The sequence below is a fragment of the Acanthisitta chloris genome, unplaced genomic scaffold, assembly GCF_000695815.1.
Source record: "Acanthisitta chloris isolate BGI_N310 unplaced genomic scaffold, ASM69581v1 scaffold6659, whole genome shotgun sequence".
NCBI classification, from domain to species: Eukaryota; Metazoa; Chordata; class Aves; order Passeriformes; family Acanthisittidae; genus Acanthisitta; species Acanthisitta chloris.
The window spans coordinates 2,825-22,148 of record NW_008690916.1 but is presented as its reverse complement, the minus strand read 5'-3'; the positions used below and the strand labels follow the sequence as shown (position 1 = coordinate 22,148).

General features: G+C 40.8%; 1 protein-coding gene across 1 annotated transcript in view; it reads left to right on the top strand.

The window, feature by feature from the left end:
* The window catches only part of VTI1A (vesicle transport through interaction with t-SNAREs 1A), a 265,633-nt gene extending 258,447 nt beyond the window's left edge, over nt 1–7,186 (top strand). The window contains exon 9 of the mRNA XM_009082019.1: nt 6,902–7,186. Within this exon, the coding sequence (XP_009080267.1) occupies nt 6,902–6,995 (94 nt within the window). The 3' untranslated portion in view covers nt 6,996–7,186. The remainder of the gene's footprint in view (nt 1–6,901) is intronic.
* The last annotated feature ends 12,138 nt before the right edge of the window (nt 7,187–19,324 follow it).

Sequence of the window (19,324 nt, the reverse complement as noted above, 5' to 3'; positions counted from 1 at the left end):
GGTTATGCATTTTTGTTACGTTGGAATGTATCACAAGATTTCTATTATCAATTAGATGTCTCAAGAAGTATTTTAACTATCAGAGATCGTAAACATAATTCTAAATTTTAATCTTAGTGGCAAGACTGTCAGAACATGACACATCAAGGTAAAAAGCATAGTTTTTTGGAAGGCCACTGCATGGCAGGAGATATTCATCCCAAAGAGGGATGGCTCTCCTATCTCTCACTCCTCCAGAAAAACTGTCAAAGGAGAAATATATTTGAATCTGGCCAGGATGTCGTGTGCAAATGTGGGATCCATTAAAGGGAGATGATGGATCTAGATCTTTACTGACTGATTATTGATTTGCATCTTCTGCTTTACTGGTGAGTTTCTTCTCTGCAATATTTCTGATTAATGTGAGATTGCTTTATGATATGCTAATGCCTTTCCTGTATGACAGATTTTGCCTTCAGAACTAGCAAGCTTTCTTGTTTGGGCCTCATGTTCAAGCTTTTAGGAGTATTCGTTCCTATACTGTAGGCACCTAAACTAGCCAGCTAACTTAAGTGACTAGCTGTCCTGGGGTGCATATATGGCCAGGAAAGAGAAGGGAGTTCAGAGCAGGACTTGAGCTTATATATACAGGGAGCTGAGAGAGATTAGCTAGGTATAATTTAGATGTTTAAAGTTGGATAGTTTGACTGCTTCCCTGCACCTGTTATTACATGACTCATTCTTTCATTCAGGGCCCAGGTGGAAACATATTGATGTGGTTTGAGTGTAATATTATAACTAGAGATTGGTATCCATGTTATTACAAGTAGACAGCCCCAGTCCTTAAGAGTAAACTTTAAAACTAGAGGATGTAGTGCTGCACAACTCCTCAGCCCTATCAACAAAATCTTAGGCATCTTCTATGGCCTGACTCTTTCAAAAAACCCTCCTAGTCAGCTAGAAAAATGCCATCTTTTTTTGTGCTCCACTCCTCCATTTTTGAGGCTTTTATTTCATTATCTGCTCTGTTTTCTGCAATTTTTAATGGATTTTCCCAAGGTCTTTCACATAAGGAACTACAGCCCCTGTCCCTAGGGGAAGAAGAGGCTCTTTTGGGAAGGAATTCAAAGAACATGAAAGAGGCTTCTGCTGGGAACAGTCTGTCTGCAGACTGGAGGTGGACCTCAGGCAGTGTGGCCTTTTTGTCATGAAGTAAGCCATGGGGAGTCCCATCCCCTCTCCACCACCCCCAAAGCCTTTTCACCTCTAAACATACAATGTCAATTACAATGTAATCAGTTCTTCTGGCTTGAGAACACAAAGACTTGGACTTGTTTTCAGAGTTTGGGGTGGGGGAGCGAAAAAAAGACTTGAGTATTTTCCAAATTCCTCACTTATTCCAGGATCAGCTAGAAGAGGGCCAAGGAGTTATATGTAACTTTTGCAGATATTTTTTTTCACTGGTTTGCTAATTTCAGTTGTTAATGATGGAAAATCTCTCAAGTCAGATACTTCCAACCAGCTGTAATTTTGCTAGGCAGGGTTCTCTTACTCTTTTATTACAGTGGGTTGCCATGTCTTTATGTTTTTGCCACAGCCTGTCTCCTTCTTTTCAGTTGCTTTTATTTAAGAAAAGCATTCTTAAATGTAAAGATGGGAAAGATGAATAGTTACTTGAACAGCCCCCAGATACCCTGAACTTGAGATTTATCATTATGTATCTAAGGCTTTGCTTTAGCAATCATAACACTTTATTCCCCTGTGTGGGGTCTAGTCCTTCCATTTGAAAGCTCATTGTAACAAGGATGTCCTTATATATAGTAATAATGGTGTCTGTCCAGAAGGTTTATGAGTATAGCTATACTACTTTAGATTCACGTTTAATTTTGACTGGTATGTTTTTGCCTATGTGACTAGACCTCCACTTTTTTTTTAATTGAATCTGCTGATTTGCACATGAATATTGGACACTTTAAAATCACTTACCACTGATTTGCATGCACCTATTTTCTTTCATGTTAGCAAAAACTGCCAATCAGAAATAAAAGGGCACCAAAAATGCAGTAGCCAAGTGTTCAAAGTGACCATTTAAAATGTGGTCTTCTATACAGAGAGCAAGCCTTTCTGCCCAGTAAACTGATAGGAATCACTTCTAGTTAAATCCTAAATACATATTACAGTGAAACACTGTTGGACAGTGCTCTGTCATCAATCAGTCTGTGTTCTTGAGGACACTATTTTTCAAGATGCCTCCTTCAAGAATAAAGCCCTGTGTTGTAATGAATGTGTGCTAACTGATCCCCCAAGCCATTTGTATTTTCTTTATTTGTGTCAGTGTCAGGGTTGAACTTCTGTAAGAATTTTTTTGCAGTATTTTATTTGTAGCCTTCATTATTTCAAGTTAAGGACACAAACCTCTTTACGCACCCAGAGTCTGCACTGGTTCGTTTATATCCCCTATTTTGTTAACATGTTACCATGATTGCTAATTTTCATGACAATTGTTATTGTACCATCAGTGCTTAATGGCAAGGCATCATTATTCAATGCTGGTCAATCAGGCACTAAGACATGTGCAAGACATCAGGCTGAACCCATATAGATGTCGTGCACTCCCCTGCTAATGAATGCAGTTTTGTAAAAAGGTTTAAACACGGTTGGCATCCTTAATGTAAGGTTTGCAAAAGCTTATTTGGGAACTGCTTTGTGTTTATACGGAGCAGATCTAAACATGGCACAAACAGACTTAGACCCATTGTGTGTTTGAAGCTACAGAGAGGAGCAAATCATTTTGGGTTTTGAAATGTGGAAGGGCAGCACAGTTTCTGCCATGGCAAGAGTGAGGGGAACAGATTTGCCAGGAATGGCTGTGGGACCTGTTCTGCAATGCAGTGGTTGCTGTGTGTATCAAGGTGATCCTCAAAAGTGGATGGTGTTGCTCATCAGCACACAAAGTTAGCACTGGCTGGAGCAATGCTCAGCAGAGCAGTGGTCTGAGGTTAGGCAGTGCGACCAGAAGTCAGGATTGAGGGTCAGGCATCTAGAAAGGAGGAGCAGAAAGCATTTCAAGGGGAATGGGATGTGCTTTCTCTGTTGTTAGTCCAAAGTGCTCTTCCAGTGCGTCAGTTAACGTTACCCTTGCATCTGCTTTAGTTACGGTTTCTATGTGGTTTTGCACCCAAATATTTCGGGCTGCTGTCCATAATAAACTAGATGGAGCTTGGTTTAAAAGCACAGATTTTTCGTCTCTTCTAACTCAAAAGTAGAATGAGCCCTTGTGCTCCCAGAGCCTCGAGTATGAAAGGAACAGTAGACATTGGCTGTTAACGAGCTCCCGCGCGCTGAGCTCCAGCAGAACTTGGTGTGAATTCAGTGCCTAAGCTGCATCGACTAAATGGTTAATTCATCTCATATCAACAGCACTATGATTCATAATGTAAACTTGAGGAATCCTTGATGTTTCAGTCACACATTCCTCTTAATTTGGCCATGCATTCTTTTAAAGCTACAGTGTGCTAACTTAATAAAATGCAGCATGCAAATGCACAAGTTTTTGCCTTCAGGCATTTTAGCCATGGATGTTTCAATGGGTGTCTTCTTTCAAGTATATATTCTTTCTTAAATTATTTACCCTGTAAACATGCTTTGCATTTTCAAAGAAAAATCTGGGCTTCCTCATTCACCAGATTTTGTTGAATTTAAGGTGTAATAGAGATAAAAGACTATCATCTGCTTCTTGTGAGCATGTTAGCCTTTGGGATTTTTTTGTAGCTAATGTTAGGCCCCATTTTCTTCTTCTTTGGTATTATCACTCCCTCCCCCATTTAAATTCCTTGATGCTTTGCCTAGAGCAATACCCACTGGCAGTGTCTGGCTGTGACAGTACTATAGGCTTCCCTACAGATGGGTCCTGCCAATGCCAACCATTGTTCTACAACTGTGAGCTGGCTTAACTGTCTTGGATCACTCAAAACCCCCTTTCCTCTTCATTTTTCTTTACTCTGAAGGGTCATCCTTGCCTGTTGACTTTGAGATCTGAAATGTGCTGACAATGAGAACTTGTGTTCTCTGTCTCAGCAGCAACTTCCAGACTCTGGACTTCAACAGGCACCACTAAGTCCTCCTCAGGACTGTCCTGCTGCTGCCAAACAGCTCTGTTGTTCTTCTCCTAGCCCCATCCTTTGGGCAGCGTGCAGTTAGTTTAATTTTACTTGCTCACTTGAAAGTAAAACAGTAAAACTCAATGTTATTCTTTTTTTAAAAGACATAAAATTAATCTTTAACTGTGGGCTTGAATATTAAAAGTATATAATGCTTCGGTGCAGGAGTCTGTTGATAACATCCATCCTATTTCATGATTAATTTGTTCCTTTTAATATGATATTCTTTTGCTGCACTGTGCAGACTAATTCAGATTCCTAGAAATTGAACTTTGATATGTATTTCCTCGATTCACGCCGTACGTGAAGCTTAAATTAGCAGATACAGGTGGTGGCATGCCTCACTCAGTGGTTTTTTTGACAAGGATTTGAGAGACGTGGACACTGATTAAATAATCTTGCAATCAGGTGTGTACTGCCAGGGTAGTGAAGCATTTGGGGGATTTGATGCTTTTTTTATTTTTCTCTACTTTTACATCTCAGACTATGCAATGCTTTTTCAATGGGCCAGAGATAGGAGGAGCTGATTTAAACACTCAGTGTGTTATGTATGCCTTTGCCTAACTATGTGTTAGATTAAGCGAGTTTCACTCACAGTTAATCCTTTGTAAATTAGCATTATGGATGCCTTGGGGCCCACATCCCACAAATAAAATGGTTGTCAAGCCAGCTGCACTGTGTATTACTTAAGGCTGAATGTTTTAAGAGTTTTCATGCTTTTAATCTATTTCTCTGCTGAGTTTCAATTTTGCTGAGTGTCTTTTCAGGAGTGATGGGGCCGAGTGAGTAAATATATATTCTACTTTTTATGCATTTGCCTGGGCAAATCGCTTGTTATCAGGTGTTTAGCAGAGAATGTCACACCCCGCCACAAAAGAGAAGCTTGTAAGTTCAGGTGTTAAATTGAAGTGCAAACCAACAAGAACCAAAAGCCCTTAATTAGCTTTATTTTGTTAGCCTGCTACACTTTTTTTTTTAGGGGGAAAAATAAAGAGGGAGAAACATCCCTCCCTCCTCCTCATCCTTTTGGCAGAGTAAATATTGCCTGTTAAGTTTGAATTAGCTGTCATCGCCAAAGAATTAATGCTGTGGTTGAGCCTTTCTAGTGAGGAAGGGAAAAATAAACGAGACAGATCTTAGTTCAGCTTTAAGTGATAAATGAGGACAAAGCAGCCCATTCATCTCCTGCTAGGAAAGTGGACACAAACACTAAAGCAGTTTTGCGGAAGACGTGTCAGCAAATGTGATCATTTTGTAACCTGTCAGGAGGATAGAGAGCTAGTCCTTTTAGAGTGTCACAGGGGAGGGTGTCTGTCTGATGTGACAGTTTTCATCCATCCATTTACTGCTTTTTCTTTAGGTGGGGGGTAAGCAAGGAGAGAGCTGGAGTTGGTTAAAACTGCATCCTTCTTTACACTTCCCAATATAATTTATATGTATATCCACCCGCATCCAAATGAAAAACACTTACCAAGGAAAACTCCCCTCTGCTCTCTGGAGTTTCTTCTCTCTTTCACTACGTGAAATATGCTCATTTGAACACATTACACTCCCTGTCTTCAAGTTGGAGCTTTGTACTTGGTTTGATGTTCGGCAAAACACAGTTTTACCTCTTCTTAACATCCTTTGGTTGGTGAAGGTTTTGGTTTGGTTTGGTTTGATTTGCAGAAGCATGAGAAAAAAAAAATAAAAATAAATATAACTTGGGGGTGCTTTTGTGGCGTTTGTTTGTTGGGTTTTTTTATGCTATACCTCTCCAATCCTGATTGTAAGCTTCATGTACAAATATGTTTTGCAAAAGTTCCTGTTTTGTGAAGAGCCTGTGAAAATACTCTCCCTTATCTGTGAGAATGGAATAACAAACGCTGAATTCTTACAATCCAAAATCCTCTTGTAAAATGCCTCAAATTCTACTGTTTCTTGATCTATTAATTTTAATTGACCTATTAATTTCAGGAAGATGATGTGATGTCATGTCTGATTTCAGAAGCAGGGATTTCTCCCAACAAATGATTGAAAAATATTAGGACTTTCTACTTCTTGCATCTTTTTATTTTTACTAATTTCCATCTTTTTTATACTACATAGAAAACGTAACATTTGCCTATTACCATAAGTAAAGGTATGCTACAGAGACAGGAGATGCTTTTGCAACATAAGCTTCACAGTTTGACACTTGCTTCTTTATATCATCCTTTTCTTCAAAACTATCTTTTGTACTTTTCCCTTGGTATTTTAGTACAAGTAAGTGTCTCATTGACATGTGTTTCCTTGAAATCTTGTACCTTAATAGTAAAATCCCTTGAAAATTAATAAATTGTTTCTGTTCAGATTAAAAACGCCGTGAAGATTTCAGAATGGTTTTAAAAAATATAATGGTATTTACTATTACAGACCACACTGCTTGGATTGCATTGACTGAGGACTAATTATTTCATTTGTTTTAGGTGGTTAATAAATTGGAATGTAATGTGTTTCAATTATTCTAGTATGTATATAAGTGTATGCATTATTAAGAAAAGTCCAATTCTTTCCTGAATGCAGAAGTTGGATTTAAAAGCTGCATAAAGAAATGTTTGGAAGCACTGAAAATTGGGAGAAGTGAAAAAAAATAAAGATACACGGAATGGTATAGGAAATCCTGAATTTGAGGGCATATGTCTTTTCTCCAATATATTTATGTGCCTATTTTTATTATTTTTATATATATTCTGAATTTGTTTGATTCACTGGGGTTTTTTGTCTCTTCTGCTTTTTTCCAGGATCATCCAAAACCGAATTTTGCTCGTTGTTCTGGCAGTCATCATCATCTTCACCACCATGATGGCTATTTATTTTTCTGTCAGGGGACGCTGATATCTTTGTTCTTCACTAAACAGCAACAAACTGCTTGTTCTGAGTAATTAAGACAAAGTGGTCACATGAATCATTCTCTTGCACTGACAGAGTCTCCCTCTTTTCCAGTCTTCAACTCAGGTGCAAGTGGTGTAAAATATTTTGTATTATTGATGGCATAGTTGATGGCATGTGGGGCTGTTTTTTCTTACATTTTTTGTCTTTATCTGAGTGTTTTCAGGATCTAATATTTGTTAGAATGAGGGCTTGTTCTGGTATAAAAAGACTTAACATGTGTCGAATTCTACCCCAGACAATTAGCCTGTAAGTTGCCAGAGTTTAGTGAGGGAAGAGGGGTCTTTGCACTTTTCTTGTGCTGTGCAGGGTGTATGAATATCAAGCAGTATCTGACCTTCTGTGATATAGAATATAAGTAAAGCAGAGACCAAATGATGTAAAAAGTGAACCTGTCTCCTGTGACTAACTCCCGACCATGCGTTCTCGTAATAGATGTAACCTGGTTAAGAGCAGTAGCGAGTGTTAAAAAGAGAGGATGATGTTTAATATCTGATGTGAATCCAACACTCCATTTAACATTGTGTTTGTTTAAAATTAGGCTTTCTTTTCTGCTTATTCAAAGCAATTCTACTTTCCTCAAAATCCTGATAATGCATCACTTACCTAAAATGTAGTTGTGACCACGTCCCGTCTGTTGAATCTCTTAAATCTTCCAATGTTGATATATGTACTGATAAGCATACACACTAGGCCCTTAATGAAGACATGTAAAGATACTTACCTATTTGTTGCTGACTGAAAAGAGATCTTTAGTTCAGCAACAAATACATGATTATAGTGCATTAAACAAAAATCTAGATTTTTTTTAATATTGGCCTGACTACGTGGAGACTGCATGTTGGAAATATTTAGAGTGTATTAAATTCTGATGTGGTATTTCCCTTTTTAAACAGAAACTGTAAAAATGTTAATTTATACATGCTTTTAGCTGATATAATATATCATAGTTTCATCTACCTGTGTGTAAATGAGCTGTTTCTCTTTTCCTATTGGCTGTACTTCTCCTAAAGACAGGTTGAGGTCATTTGCCTTATAATTAAGCTTACAACTCCAACAAAGGTCTATTGCTAGTGATGTGATAAAGTAATTTTCATGATAACTTTTACATTCCTTATTTGCATTCCCTTACAAATATTACAGATTGAGAGGGTTTGTAAGTCCTTGAATTTAAGCCATAAAATTATTTCAGTTAGATGTTCAAAGAAACAAAAAAGCTGATGACTTCAATTTCCCTGACATTAGGTAGGAGCTGAGCACTGAATTCTCATGTGTGCCTTAGTACTTTTGGTGTTTTGGCATCCCTGTGGTCTCTGCCGACTTGCTGTGCTGTCCCTGGGAGCTGATTTTGGGATAAACATCTGGGAGTTGATTTTGGCCCTAAATATATCCTCTGTTTTCTCTACACAGAAACAAATAACTCAGTTAAAAGGATGTGGTACTGATGCCACAGCTAAGATGTAAAGAGATGGTGATAAATGTAGAATAAAAGGATCCACAGGAAAAATGACACTCATGGAAACAAATGGAAGTGTGTGGTCAGCTCTGGTGTGTGTGTTACATGCAGCTCACAACAAATTTAAAGTGCTTTATATGCCAGGTTTCTGTACCAGCCCATGGCAGTGGCTGTAGGATTGTGCTGGTACAAATGTTCCTGGGTAATCCAGACCCACAGTTTCAGGAGGTGTTGCTCAGCAGAGCACAGCTCAGTCATGTTCAGCTCCTCACCTTGATGGTCCTGCACTGCCATGAGGTCGTGGGACCCCCTGGCTGTCTCCTGGGGCACCTTCTCCTTTCATCCTTGCGAGGTGTGTGGCATTTACCACGTGGCTGTCAGACACAGAAGGATTTGGGTGTTCAGCTTCCAGCCTTCAGTCACCACATGCACTCAAACTAAGCCCTTTGGGTTGTGTGAGCAGGGCTCTGGCCGTTAGCTTCAAGTGATGGCACTGAGCTGAGTTCAGACAAATTGGGACGAAGCCTGGCAGCATTAGGAGATATTTATCCTCTCCTCAGCAAATTAGGAGATGCACATTTTGTAAAGCAGAAAACTGTCAAGAAGGAAATCTTAAGCTCTGTCTGTTGCCTAGACATTCTCCACGTTGCCTCAATAATTTAGCTATCATGGGAATTGATTCATGACTACTGATCTTAACAGTGACCTATGACTAGGTTTTGCCCTCTATCTAGCCACCTGCTGGAATCAGCAAAAAGCTGAAAGGAAGCTAGTTTTCCTTATCCCAGTATAAATCTAGGGCATAGTGTCACATCAGATACATCCACTCAGATAGGAATGAGGGAGAGAGAGAGACTGCCACGCACAGCCTTCATCTTCACTTTTGATGAGCCCGCCATCGCTATGTTTCTCATGCTAACCTGTTAATAACTCCTCTGTGCCTGCTTTGCATCCTCGTGTACTCCCCACATGTAAAATAGTGCTCAGATGGACGTTACGCTCTCCAAAACACAATATTACTTCTGGCTCTCCCCTTTGCTCGGGACGTGTGTGGGTGAGATGCACCAAATCCACACGTGTTGGTGGGGATTGAGTGACTTGAACTGAGAGCACAGCCTGAGTCACCCACAGGTAGGGTGACACCCCCACGTCCAGGTACCCCTGAACTAGTTTGGTCACATCTATAGCACATCTATGAATGAATCCAAGCCCTTACAGATGTAAACCTCAAAGAGCGAAATGTTTCTAATGTTGCGAACCTTTGTGGAGAAATGACAAATTAACAAACGCACGCGTGATGCTGCGTGCGAGATTCATCCTTGCTAAACAGCCGGGCTCAGAGAATAAATAAACTAATTCGGTGCTGATACAAAATCAAAAGCAATTTAATTAAAGACTCTTAAGTTTTAAAGGGTTTTAAATGCTATACGTTTTGGGGAAATATCAGAAAATGTAGCTTGACTGACGTCAGTTCCCATCTCTGGGATGGGAGGCCATTTGCTATTCTGTTTAAGGCAGGCTGGATTGTCTTATTTTGGAGCCAGCTTGGTGGGGGGTTTTCTTTGCTGCTGCTTCAGAGCTCTGAGCTTCAAAGGCTGAAATTAATGGTGAACAAAATTGTGCGGCTCTGACCATCCCATGCGGGGCAAACCCATCGAGGGTTATCATTAAGTAAAGAAATAAAGAAAAAAAAAACCCTGCCAGTTCCAAGAAAACCTCATCAGATAATGACCTCTGTGATTGGGTTTTCATTACCAAACAGCATCCAGAGATTGTCTGCCCCACAGAAAAAAAAAGAAAAAAAAAAAAAAGAAAAGGAAAAGAAAAAGAAAGAAAAAGCAACTGTGTGTCTCTCTCTTTCTCTCTCTCGCTCTCTCTCTCCTTTTTTTTTTTGCACATCTTTTCTTTAAACCTGTCAGATCATTTCAGTATTTCAAATCCGAGGAAAACAGCCTGCCTGCTGCTGTATTTGAAGTTGTAATGGTGTCAAAAAGTCACGACTGACTGACAGCCGTCAGTCCCAGAGGAGCTCATTAAATCATAAAAACTTGACAAGGAAATAATTGAGCATCACTGGCAACTTGGCGCCTGTTTAGACGTTTTTATTTTCTTTCATTATTAGTCCCCACCATTACGTTCATTAACAAATTGCATTAAACAACTGTTAAGGGCTAATGATTTGTTTATCGCTTTTTTTTATTATTATTATTATTATTTAAACATTAGCTGCGTCATGTGGTACCTCAGCAGCCTCATACTATCATCTGACTGAATATTTTTCCACTCAGAGCTCTGGGTACTGCTGGAATATGAAATAGATTATTCATTACCCTCCTCTTTGCCACTGATTTGGTTTCATGTAGCGTCTTCCACAGAGAAAGATGAAAACTTGTCAAAAATAGGTTATATCTTATTCTAAGGGCAACAATAGCAGCAGGTACAGGCACACTTTAATATTTAATTAAGGCTGATGTTAACCCCTTTAAATGACTTTAGCTGTGAGTAATATTCAAGTGCAGAAGAGAAAAATAATGGTACTTAATTTGCAAACTGTACAGCAGGCATTCATCTTCCAGTTACTAGCAAATTTATAGAATAATTTTAAATAATGAAATTTCCAATCATAAATATTTATGTCCACTTTTTTTTTTTTAACGTAGTGGTAAATGAGCCACTTTTGCACACATCCTAAATACAGAATCCACGTCCCTTTCTTTTTGTGTTTTGAACTGCACTGCTCACATTTCAAAATTCAGTAGGACTTTGTGGGGGGGAAAGAGCTACATGTGGATCCTCAGCAAAGTTGTTAGCTGTGGTAATGACTTACATGGTTCTGTTTCTAGCAACTTGACAGCTTATGATAAACTTAAGGAGGATGTGGGCTCAGGCTTGTTTTTTTTCGAGGGGACAACATGTGTTTTGGCATTTTTTCGGTTTTTGTTTGAAACCATGGGAAGATTTTGTTTTGAAACAGATAAAAATAACTGCTGCTTTTTACAGGAAAAATATTTATCTCTAAGTATATTTTCTCTGTGTAGTTTCAGTTGTTGGTTGTAAATAATCCTCTTATAGAAGAAGAGGCTTCAGGAGAATTTTAAGATGGTAAAAAAAGAAACAGGCAAAGGCAGGGTACGTGTTAGGCTGCCTGTGCTTTATAATAGTGAGTCTTTGATCTTTTCTCATTCAATCCATCTGAATGCAGTTTGCATTCGGCGCAGGATCACATTTACGCAGGGTCCCTGTGTGGGGATGATGGCAGAAATGGCGAGCGAGGTGTGATGACGTATCACAGGATGCTGCAGAGCAAATCCATCCGAGTCAATGAAGCTCCCTCGCACTTCCTTGGGATAATTTGTCACTTCTGCAGTCACGTGGGGGAAGAGGCATGTAGCAGGTGAATATTTTATCAACTACTGCCTGCCAATGGCTTTTATCGTAGTCCTTGAGCAGTTCTTTGTCGCCGTGGCCGGAGCAGCACACTGGCTGCTCACCCTACCCACAGCCTGACCTGGGTGCACAGTCCCAGCTCTGCATGTAACAGGAAAGAGAAGTGCCCGTTGAGAAACACTTTAGCATCCTCAACTGCCGTGTTTTATTTGTCACCCATAAATAATGAAGGCAGCTACAGGAGAGGGGGGTGGAAAAAGAGCTTCTATACTGAGAACCGGTGAACTTGTGCACTCTTCATCCCTTCATCCAAACAACTGCCTTTGGCGTGAATAGCGGCTCAGCTGATACGAAGCTCTGTATTGATCTGTTGCTCAGGAAGGTCCACTGGTAGTTCCTTGGACTTTTCCTGAAGGTATGGCTGTAAGAGGTCGGTACTGTTGGGATCTGTGCTTCTATCTCCATCTGACGCCAGACAAGTTCAACAGGGATAGACCCAGGGAGGGGGAGCTCCCAGCCCTCGGTCTGTGCAGCTCTGTCTCCCACAAACACACAGATGTGATTACCTCTTCATGTCAGAAAACCTGCTTGGGAGACCGTTGTGCACAAGTGTAAGTAAAATGGTGTCTGCAGTTGGAGAAGCATCCTGGGGTGGATTTGGGGATTGTCTGCTTTACCCTGAGCAGCGATAATCTTTAAAAAACTCTGCATAACCAACAAATGCTGCTTATTCTGTGGGGTTAGCTAAGTGTGAGGAGCTGTGTCATCCACAGTTGGTAACTCTCCCCCACCCAGGCGCTGTGGTGTTTTGGGGAACTGCTGCAGATTTATCCTACACTTCTGGGAGTGCAGCCTGGGTGCTCCCTCAGTGTTTTTAGCTTTGGCTTTATCACAAGAAGAAATACTAGGTTGTGGTGGTGTCATAACTGATGAAGGATGTGGACTCTGCAAATCAATGTCAGGTTTCTCACAAGGCCATTGCCTGTTCATTAATGGGACATTCAGGAGCACATGGAGTGAAAGCATTAGCTGGATGTCTGTCCTGCCAGAGAGCAATGTTGGAAAGTAGAAGTTTTACACATTTTAAAGGGCCTTAAGCAGTTCTGAGCCACTGAGGGCTGCCCCTGCTGTCCTGTGGCCAGAGAGTTCAACAACATTGCCAGCGTTATGGTGTGTGTATCCTGCTGTCTGCCATGTTGTGATTGCTGTCCTGGACCAAAACCAAAGAAAACCTTCTATTGTTGCTTCTTTGTTCAATTGCTTTCTCTGTTCAGCCCCGTGACCTTGTCCGGTCAGCACTGTCCCCGGTGAACATGGTTGCTGCTTCTGTGGATTTAATGAACTTTCCAGTTCTCTTCTGCATCCAGCTAAGTAACATTGCCTCTTGCCTGAGCTGCATGCCCTGCCTGCATGTATTTGTTTGAACACACTCCTTTTATTGACACTGCTTGCAGGAGTTGTAGCCAGGCATGCTTCCTGAAGGAGCAAAAAAGTACCCTATGAGTTTACCACACCACTAGAAAACTTGCTTGCAAGTACAAATAATACTTAACCTTCTCTAGTAGAAACAGGTTTATGTCTTTGCTCTGTCTCATGTGTGTTCCTGTCCCCTGCTAACTTTGTGTCTTTGACCAAATTCAGCCAAATGTAATAGAAGAGCAGAGCTCTCAAAAATTCCGGTTGGTTTCAGGAAAATGAGCAGCCGAGAGGAGAGACGTCCCACTGGCGTCCCCACCAACTAAAAGGCTGCGGCGTGACATCCACCCAAATTGGACACTACCTGGGAGGGAGAAATTATAAGTGCCTCTCTCCCCAGGAAAAGCTCACATCCCATTTAGATACTAGAGAATCCAACCCTGAGGAAACAAGGCCTCATTAGTGTCCTTGCTGGAGGAACTACTTAATTAAAGGACAACAGAGTTGAGAGCATTGTTATGTAGGCCTTTGTTCCTTACACCTGGTCATTTCCATTGATGTAAAATGTCATCTTTCTGATCTGGTAGCATTTTGCACCCACTTTAGACAAGTATTCCTGACCAACCGAGAAGGTGCAGAGCAGGGAAGAATCAGACCTTATTACCAAGGTAATTATAGCCTCACCTAACCATCAGGTGAAGGGTGTACACCTCTATTAGCCAGTGCTCCCACAAAGAGAACAAAGGCTGACTGGAAAGTGGGAGCCACCCAAGGAGCATCCCTGTGTCCAGCTGCACCACTCTGGGGCAGGAGACGTGCTGAGGAGGTCATGACCACAGGTTTCCACATCGCCCTGTCTCCTGCTTGCTCTCCTGGCTTTAAATCCAGCTTGACTTAGCAATACTGATGAAGGCCATGAGATGGGGAGCCTAAAACGGGGAACAGTACCACCACCGTGGAAATCAGCTCACAGTTAAAATGCTAAAGGAGGTAGGGGGTGGCTTTCAAAGCTGGTCTCAGCAACTAGCCTAATTCTATTTTCAAAAGCCACTGTGGAGTGCTTTTGAAAATTTTGTCCTAGATGCTTGGCTCAAAGACCTTAGCCAAAGATTATTTTTTTTCTCTGCTATATGAAAGCTAAATATAAACTGACATTATTGAACAAAACCCTAACAAACCTCCTGTTGCAGGTCCAGGAAAATCTTTACTCAGACAATCCAAATACTGGAGACCAGCATCTGAAGTGTCCTTCAGCTTTGGATGCCTCTTGTTTTGTGTACACAGTTTGGCATACAAAAAAAATTATTTATAACAGCAAGTACTTGCTTTCTGTTCTTTTTATCTTCTCCTATTTGCCTTTTGTTGTCCTGCCCTCAGAAAATCAAGACCTGATTGTCTCTGGATGAGCAGCTAAAGTTGCTTTAGAATTGGGATTTTTTTTACCCATACAAGTAGGTGCATATACATGTCTACTGTTTGAACAGCGTCTTAATGACTTTTCTGCTGATTACCTGTGGACCACAGGCAGGTAATACAGCTAGCCTGTGCCTCAGTTTACCCACCACAACTTCATTAATGCTAACCTACCTCACGAGGTGTTGTAATGTTTAATATATTATGTGCTCTGTAATCCTTGGATTAAATGTATTATGTAAGTGAAAAGCACCCATTTGATGTGTATGTAAATGCTGCAGTATTATAGGTAGGAGGGTCATTTGGGTGTAAGTCTATTACAAGTGCTGGCAAAAGGCAAAAGGGATTCCATTGTATTGACTTATTTTTAAAGAGCTTTTTATTTACTGAAATGCTCTGGACACCCAGAAAGAGAGACATTCCTCACTAAGCAGCTCTGCTGTTTCATCTGTCTTGGAGTGCTTTGATAAATGGATTGAAACTTGTCAGCTTTTCCTGTAGTTTCTGAGACTCCCTCTGGAAACTCTGTTGAAATGTTATTATTGTAACTTCTTAGAGCACTACTTAATGAATTGTAACAGATATCCCTACGAGTCCTGCAGATGCCGCGAGGACTGCGCTCCCTCTCCTTCCCGCAGCAGGAGCAAACCAGTGCCACACAAACACATGGCACAGAGTGCATGTCCCCAGCCACCAAAAGCAGCTGTCTCTCAGAGGGACACTTCTCACCTTTATAAGGCTTCAGCCCCAGCCTTGTGTCCTGGCTGTGTGATCCGTGGGGCTCCAGGGACGTTGAATGTAGCCAGATGTTGTCCCTTGAGTTGAAGATTAATTTTGTCTTTTGAGAAGAAATCTTAAGCAAGACAATGAATTATTGTGGGTTTAGGTCTGTGTTGGTTGATTTCCTCTGTCTCTAGGATGAGATATCTTGGCTTGCACACAGTGCCTGAGCTATCCTGCAGCTTGGACTGGTGACTTGGGTGCTGTTCGACAGTCTGAATTTGTACTACCCATGGGATCTACCTGCCCTCAGGACAGCTCTTTCTCAGACAGAGAACAGTTACATGATGTTACCAATGGGCAGATGAGATGGATGGAGCAGTAAGTGTAGCACCGTGTCCGAAGCACAGGGCTGACCCATTAGACCCTATTAGGGCAATTAGAGCTGCTTGAGGAAATCTGCAGAGAGGGTGGTCAGAGGTGCCTGACAGGGCACGTATGTAGAGTGGAGATAGAAGGTAGAAAGAAGTCAACCATCTTAGGGTCATCTTGGACCCCAGTCAAGTCCTGACCTGTTGCATCCCACAGTGGAACAATTGGATGCCATGGTGACTTTTAATTTCCTACCTCCAACCTTTTCAAAGGAATCTTGCTCCTCCTCTGCGGTCTCTGAAGCAGGGGTGGTGTGCCCACTGATATACTTGGATTGGCAGCTTGGTTGTGCAGGGTAAGCTCAAAGATTCTTGTCCTGATGCAATGGTCACTTGAGAGTTTCAAAGTTTTTGGGGGGTTTTTTTGTTGCTTTTAAAAAAATTTTCTCACTGAGTTTCAGTTGTTCTTGTTTGTGTAAGAACACAGAGGTGAGCTATGGATATGCAGGTTGTCATGAAGTGTGGAATGGCCAACTGCACAACTCCCACAGCATCACCAGCTGTGCCCCTTGCTCTGTATGGTTCAGCTGCAGGTGCCACAGTAGACAGTTCTGCCCATCTCCAGCCTGAAAAATAAAAGCGTACCTTCCCCTTGCCTCCAAATACGAACTTGAACCATCCTGCAGGAGGTCCTCAGAGAGACAGGAGGGGAATTTTGGAGGAGGTCCTGCTCAGTGTGATGTAGGATGAGCACTACACTAAGTGGCTGTGTATAAGTCACCTCTCCCCAGTGAGGCCTCAGAGGTGCTTCCACTGCCCTCAGCACACCGAGGCTATCTTTGATTATTCCCATCCTTTTATTTCACTTTTTATTAACATTTTGCATATTAAAATTTGTGTAGGCAGCCAGAAGAGAGCAGCATCTACACAATACTTGACACAATGAAGAGGATTAGGAATCAGTGGCTCAGTTCTTTGGGACCTGAACTGGGAGACTGTGAGGGTGCTAAAGTGTCCTTTCTTTACACTACATTTTCAAAGTGCTTCCAATTTCTTTCCGTGTGTCCTCACTAAAATACAATCTATGTCCAATAGTGATTTGTGATCTCAGCTGATAGTTTCAAAAAATTAAAAAATAAAACTGAGGTTACACTGGAATTTTTTTCTGAGCTGTTCACATTTGCTTTTAAAGCTTCTTCCATCTTCTCAAACAGCCCAAACCTATTAGTTCCCATACCTAGGCACAGTGACGCCAAAGTAAGAAATTATTTTCCAAATAATGACTGGTGAATTGGGATTTTTCCAGCTGCCCTTGCATGAAATTCCTCCAATATTTTTATTCACAGTAGGAATGCTCTGGGAAACAAACCTGCTAAAGTTGCCTCTGTTTATTCCTCCCAAAGTGAAATTATCCATGTCCTCTTGTCCCTCGTGAGATCCTGGAGGAAACTGTCTGCGTGCACACATTGACACATCTTTGGTGCATTCCACACAAGCCAGTGAAATTACACCAGAAATATGAATGTAGCCCACATAGGGTGTGTGCTCTGTGCTCTCTGTGCACACACACACACACACACACACACACACACTTGCCCCAGCAAACCCTCCCATTTAAATTTCAGAATAAGCCATTCAAGAGTGCTGTGTGATTCCCTTCCTGACTATGTTCTGCATACATTTCTCGAAAACAAATGGGTATTCTGTGTAATTTACCACTTTGCAAAAATATTTGACATGGGTTTAGTTGTTTTGAATACTGAGGTTTTTGAAAGCTCAGTAATTGTCGTGATTACTGTGTGTAATAGAAATTAGAAGGAAGCCTGGGTTTTGGCTTTGAAGCTACCTGCTTCTAAGAGTACATTTTTTTTAAGTTTTCTTTTTAAGGTGCTTCTTTGTGCCCCAGCTAAACTTTCCCCAGATTACGTGTTAGCTATCATAGCTGTTCTATAGTTAGATTTTAATCAGCCTCAGTACACAGTAATGTTAAACACTGAAAGAGCTACTAATTAATCGCCTTTCTGTATGTAACAGAGAGATAAATATCCATCCCAGAGGAATTGTAATTTCATGGTTTCTAATGATGGTTAGATTACATTATCTGGATCACTTAGGCTGTGGGTGTCATAAAAAATGCTCAAAGTCATTTATATTCAGTTTAATTTTTTTTTTAACTTTGTAAGCCTGAGAAAATAATGCGGTGTTAGCAAGTCTGTTTCATATTTTAGTTAAATATACCTTTGTTGCACTGACTGAATGGATTCAGATGACAGTGACGAACTCAGTTCTTTTCTATTTAACATGCACCTTCTGCAATCAAATTAACAATGTACAAATCTTCGTTGAGCTGCTGCTGAAGAGTCTGTTGAGTTCCTCAGTGTTATTGAGCTTTGGGGAAAGGTTTTTGTTTTGGATGTCCATTTGCAATGAGTGTTTTCTGTGGATTCTTGAATGTTCTGTAAAGTCTCACTTGTCTGTCTTGAACCAAGAATTAAGTGGACTGTTGGGTTGTACGAGGATGTGGCTCAAATAAAATAATACAATCCAACAGCAATGTGAACCTCTCATTTTCCCCTCCCCTCTTCTAACTGATTGGAGTTCACACATGACTTGGGCTCCTACACATCTGCATCCACGTCACACTTAACTTTGGTAGCTGCAAGAATATTAAAAAAAAAATCCTACTCCATGTATATATTGTAACAGCTAATAGTTGCATATTTTGAAGTTCTGCTCATTCATATTTAAAAGGCTGAGTCTTCTTTGAACTGCTGTGTTGGAGGAGGAAGTTAATTGTTTCTGAATGAGGATGATACTCCCTTTCCATATCAATTATGTGTACTGCTCCGAATTATCAATAATGCTCATTTCCAATCTCCATCGTTTGCAGTTTCTCAGCAGGCACATGCACAGCACAAAGTCGCCCAAGCTCCAGGGCTGTGGCCCCTTCCTGCATCCGCTGGGAGCCAGAGGCAGGAGGGAACCCCAGAGGAGCAAGGTGAGATAAAGAAATGCGATATATTTCCAAGAGAGAGTTTGTCATCAGCGAGCTAAAATTGCTTCTGAAGTTTGGCTGGCAACTGTTTTACATGTCTGACTTAGTGACGAAGGAACTGTACTATCTTAATAGAGAACTCCAGAACTTCAGAAGGGTTTCTCCTTGTTTGAATGCACAGCACAATGAATTTGTACCCACAGAGCATTCACCACTTACATTTCAAAACCTACAGCACACTAAACGTGAAACTTTTGTTCAAATTTCAAGGATTTTGATAGCCCAAGTGAATAGACACTGCCTATTGATTTTTCCCTTACAATGACTCTTGGATAACCTATTTTCTCATTTATTTTTAACGACAGCTCATGAGATTTTACAGCAATTCTGCCCAACCTCCTAATATCAAAATCCCTCCTTGACCCTGAAAATTGTAATTCTGCTATAGATCACAGCTGCTGAATATTACCTTTTACTAAGCTGGTTAAATAAAATATGTCCAAATCACTAGATCCCA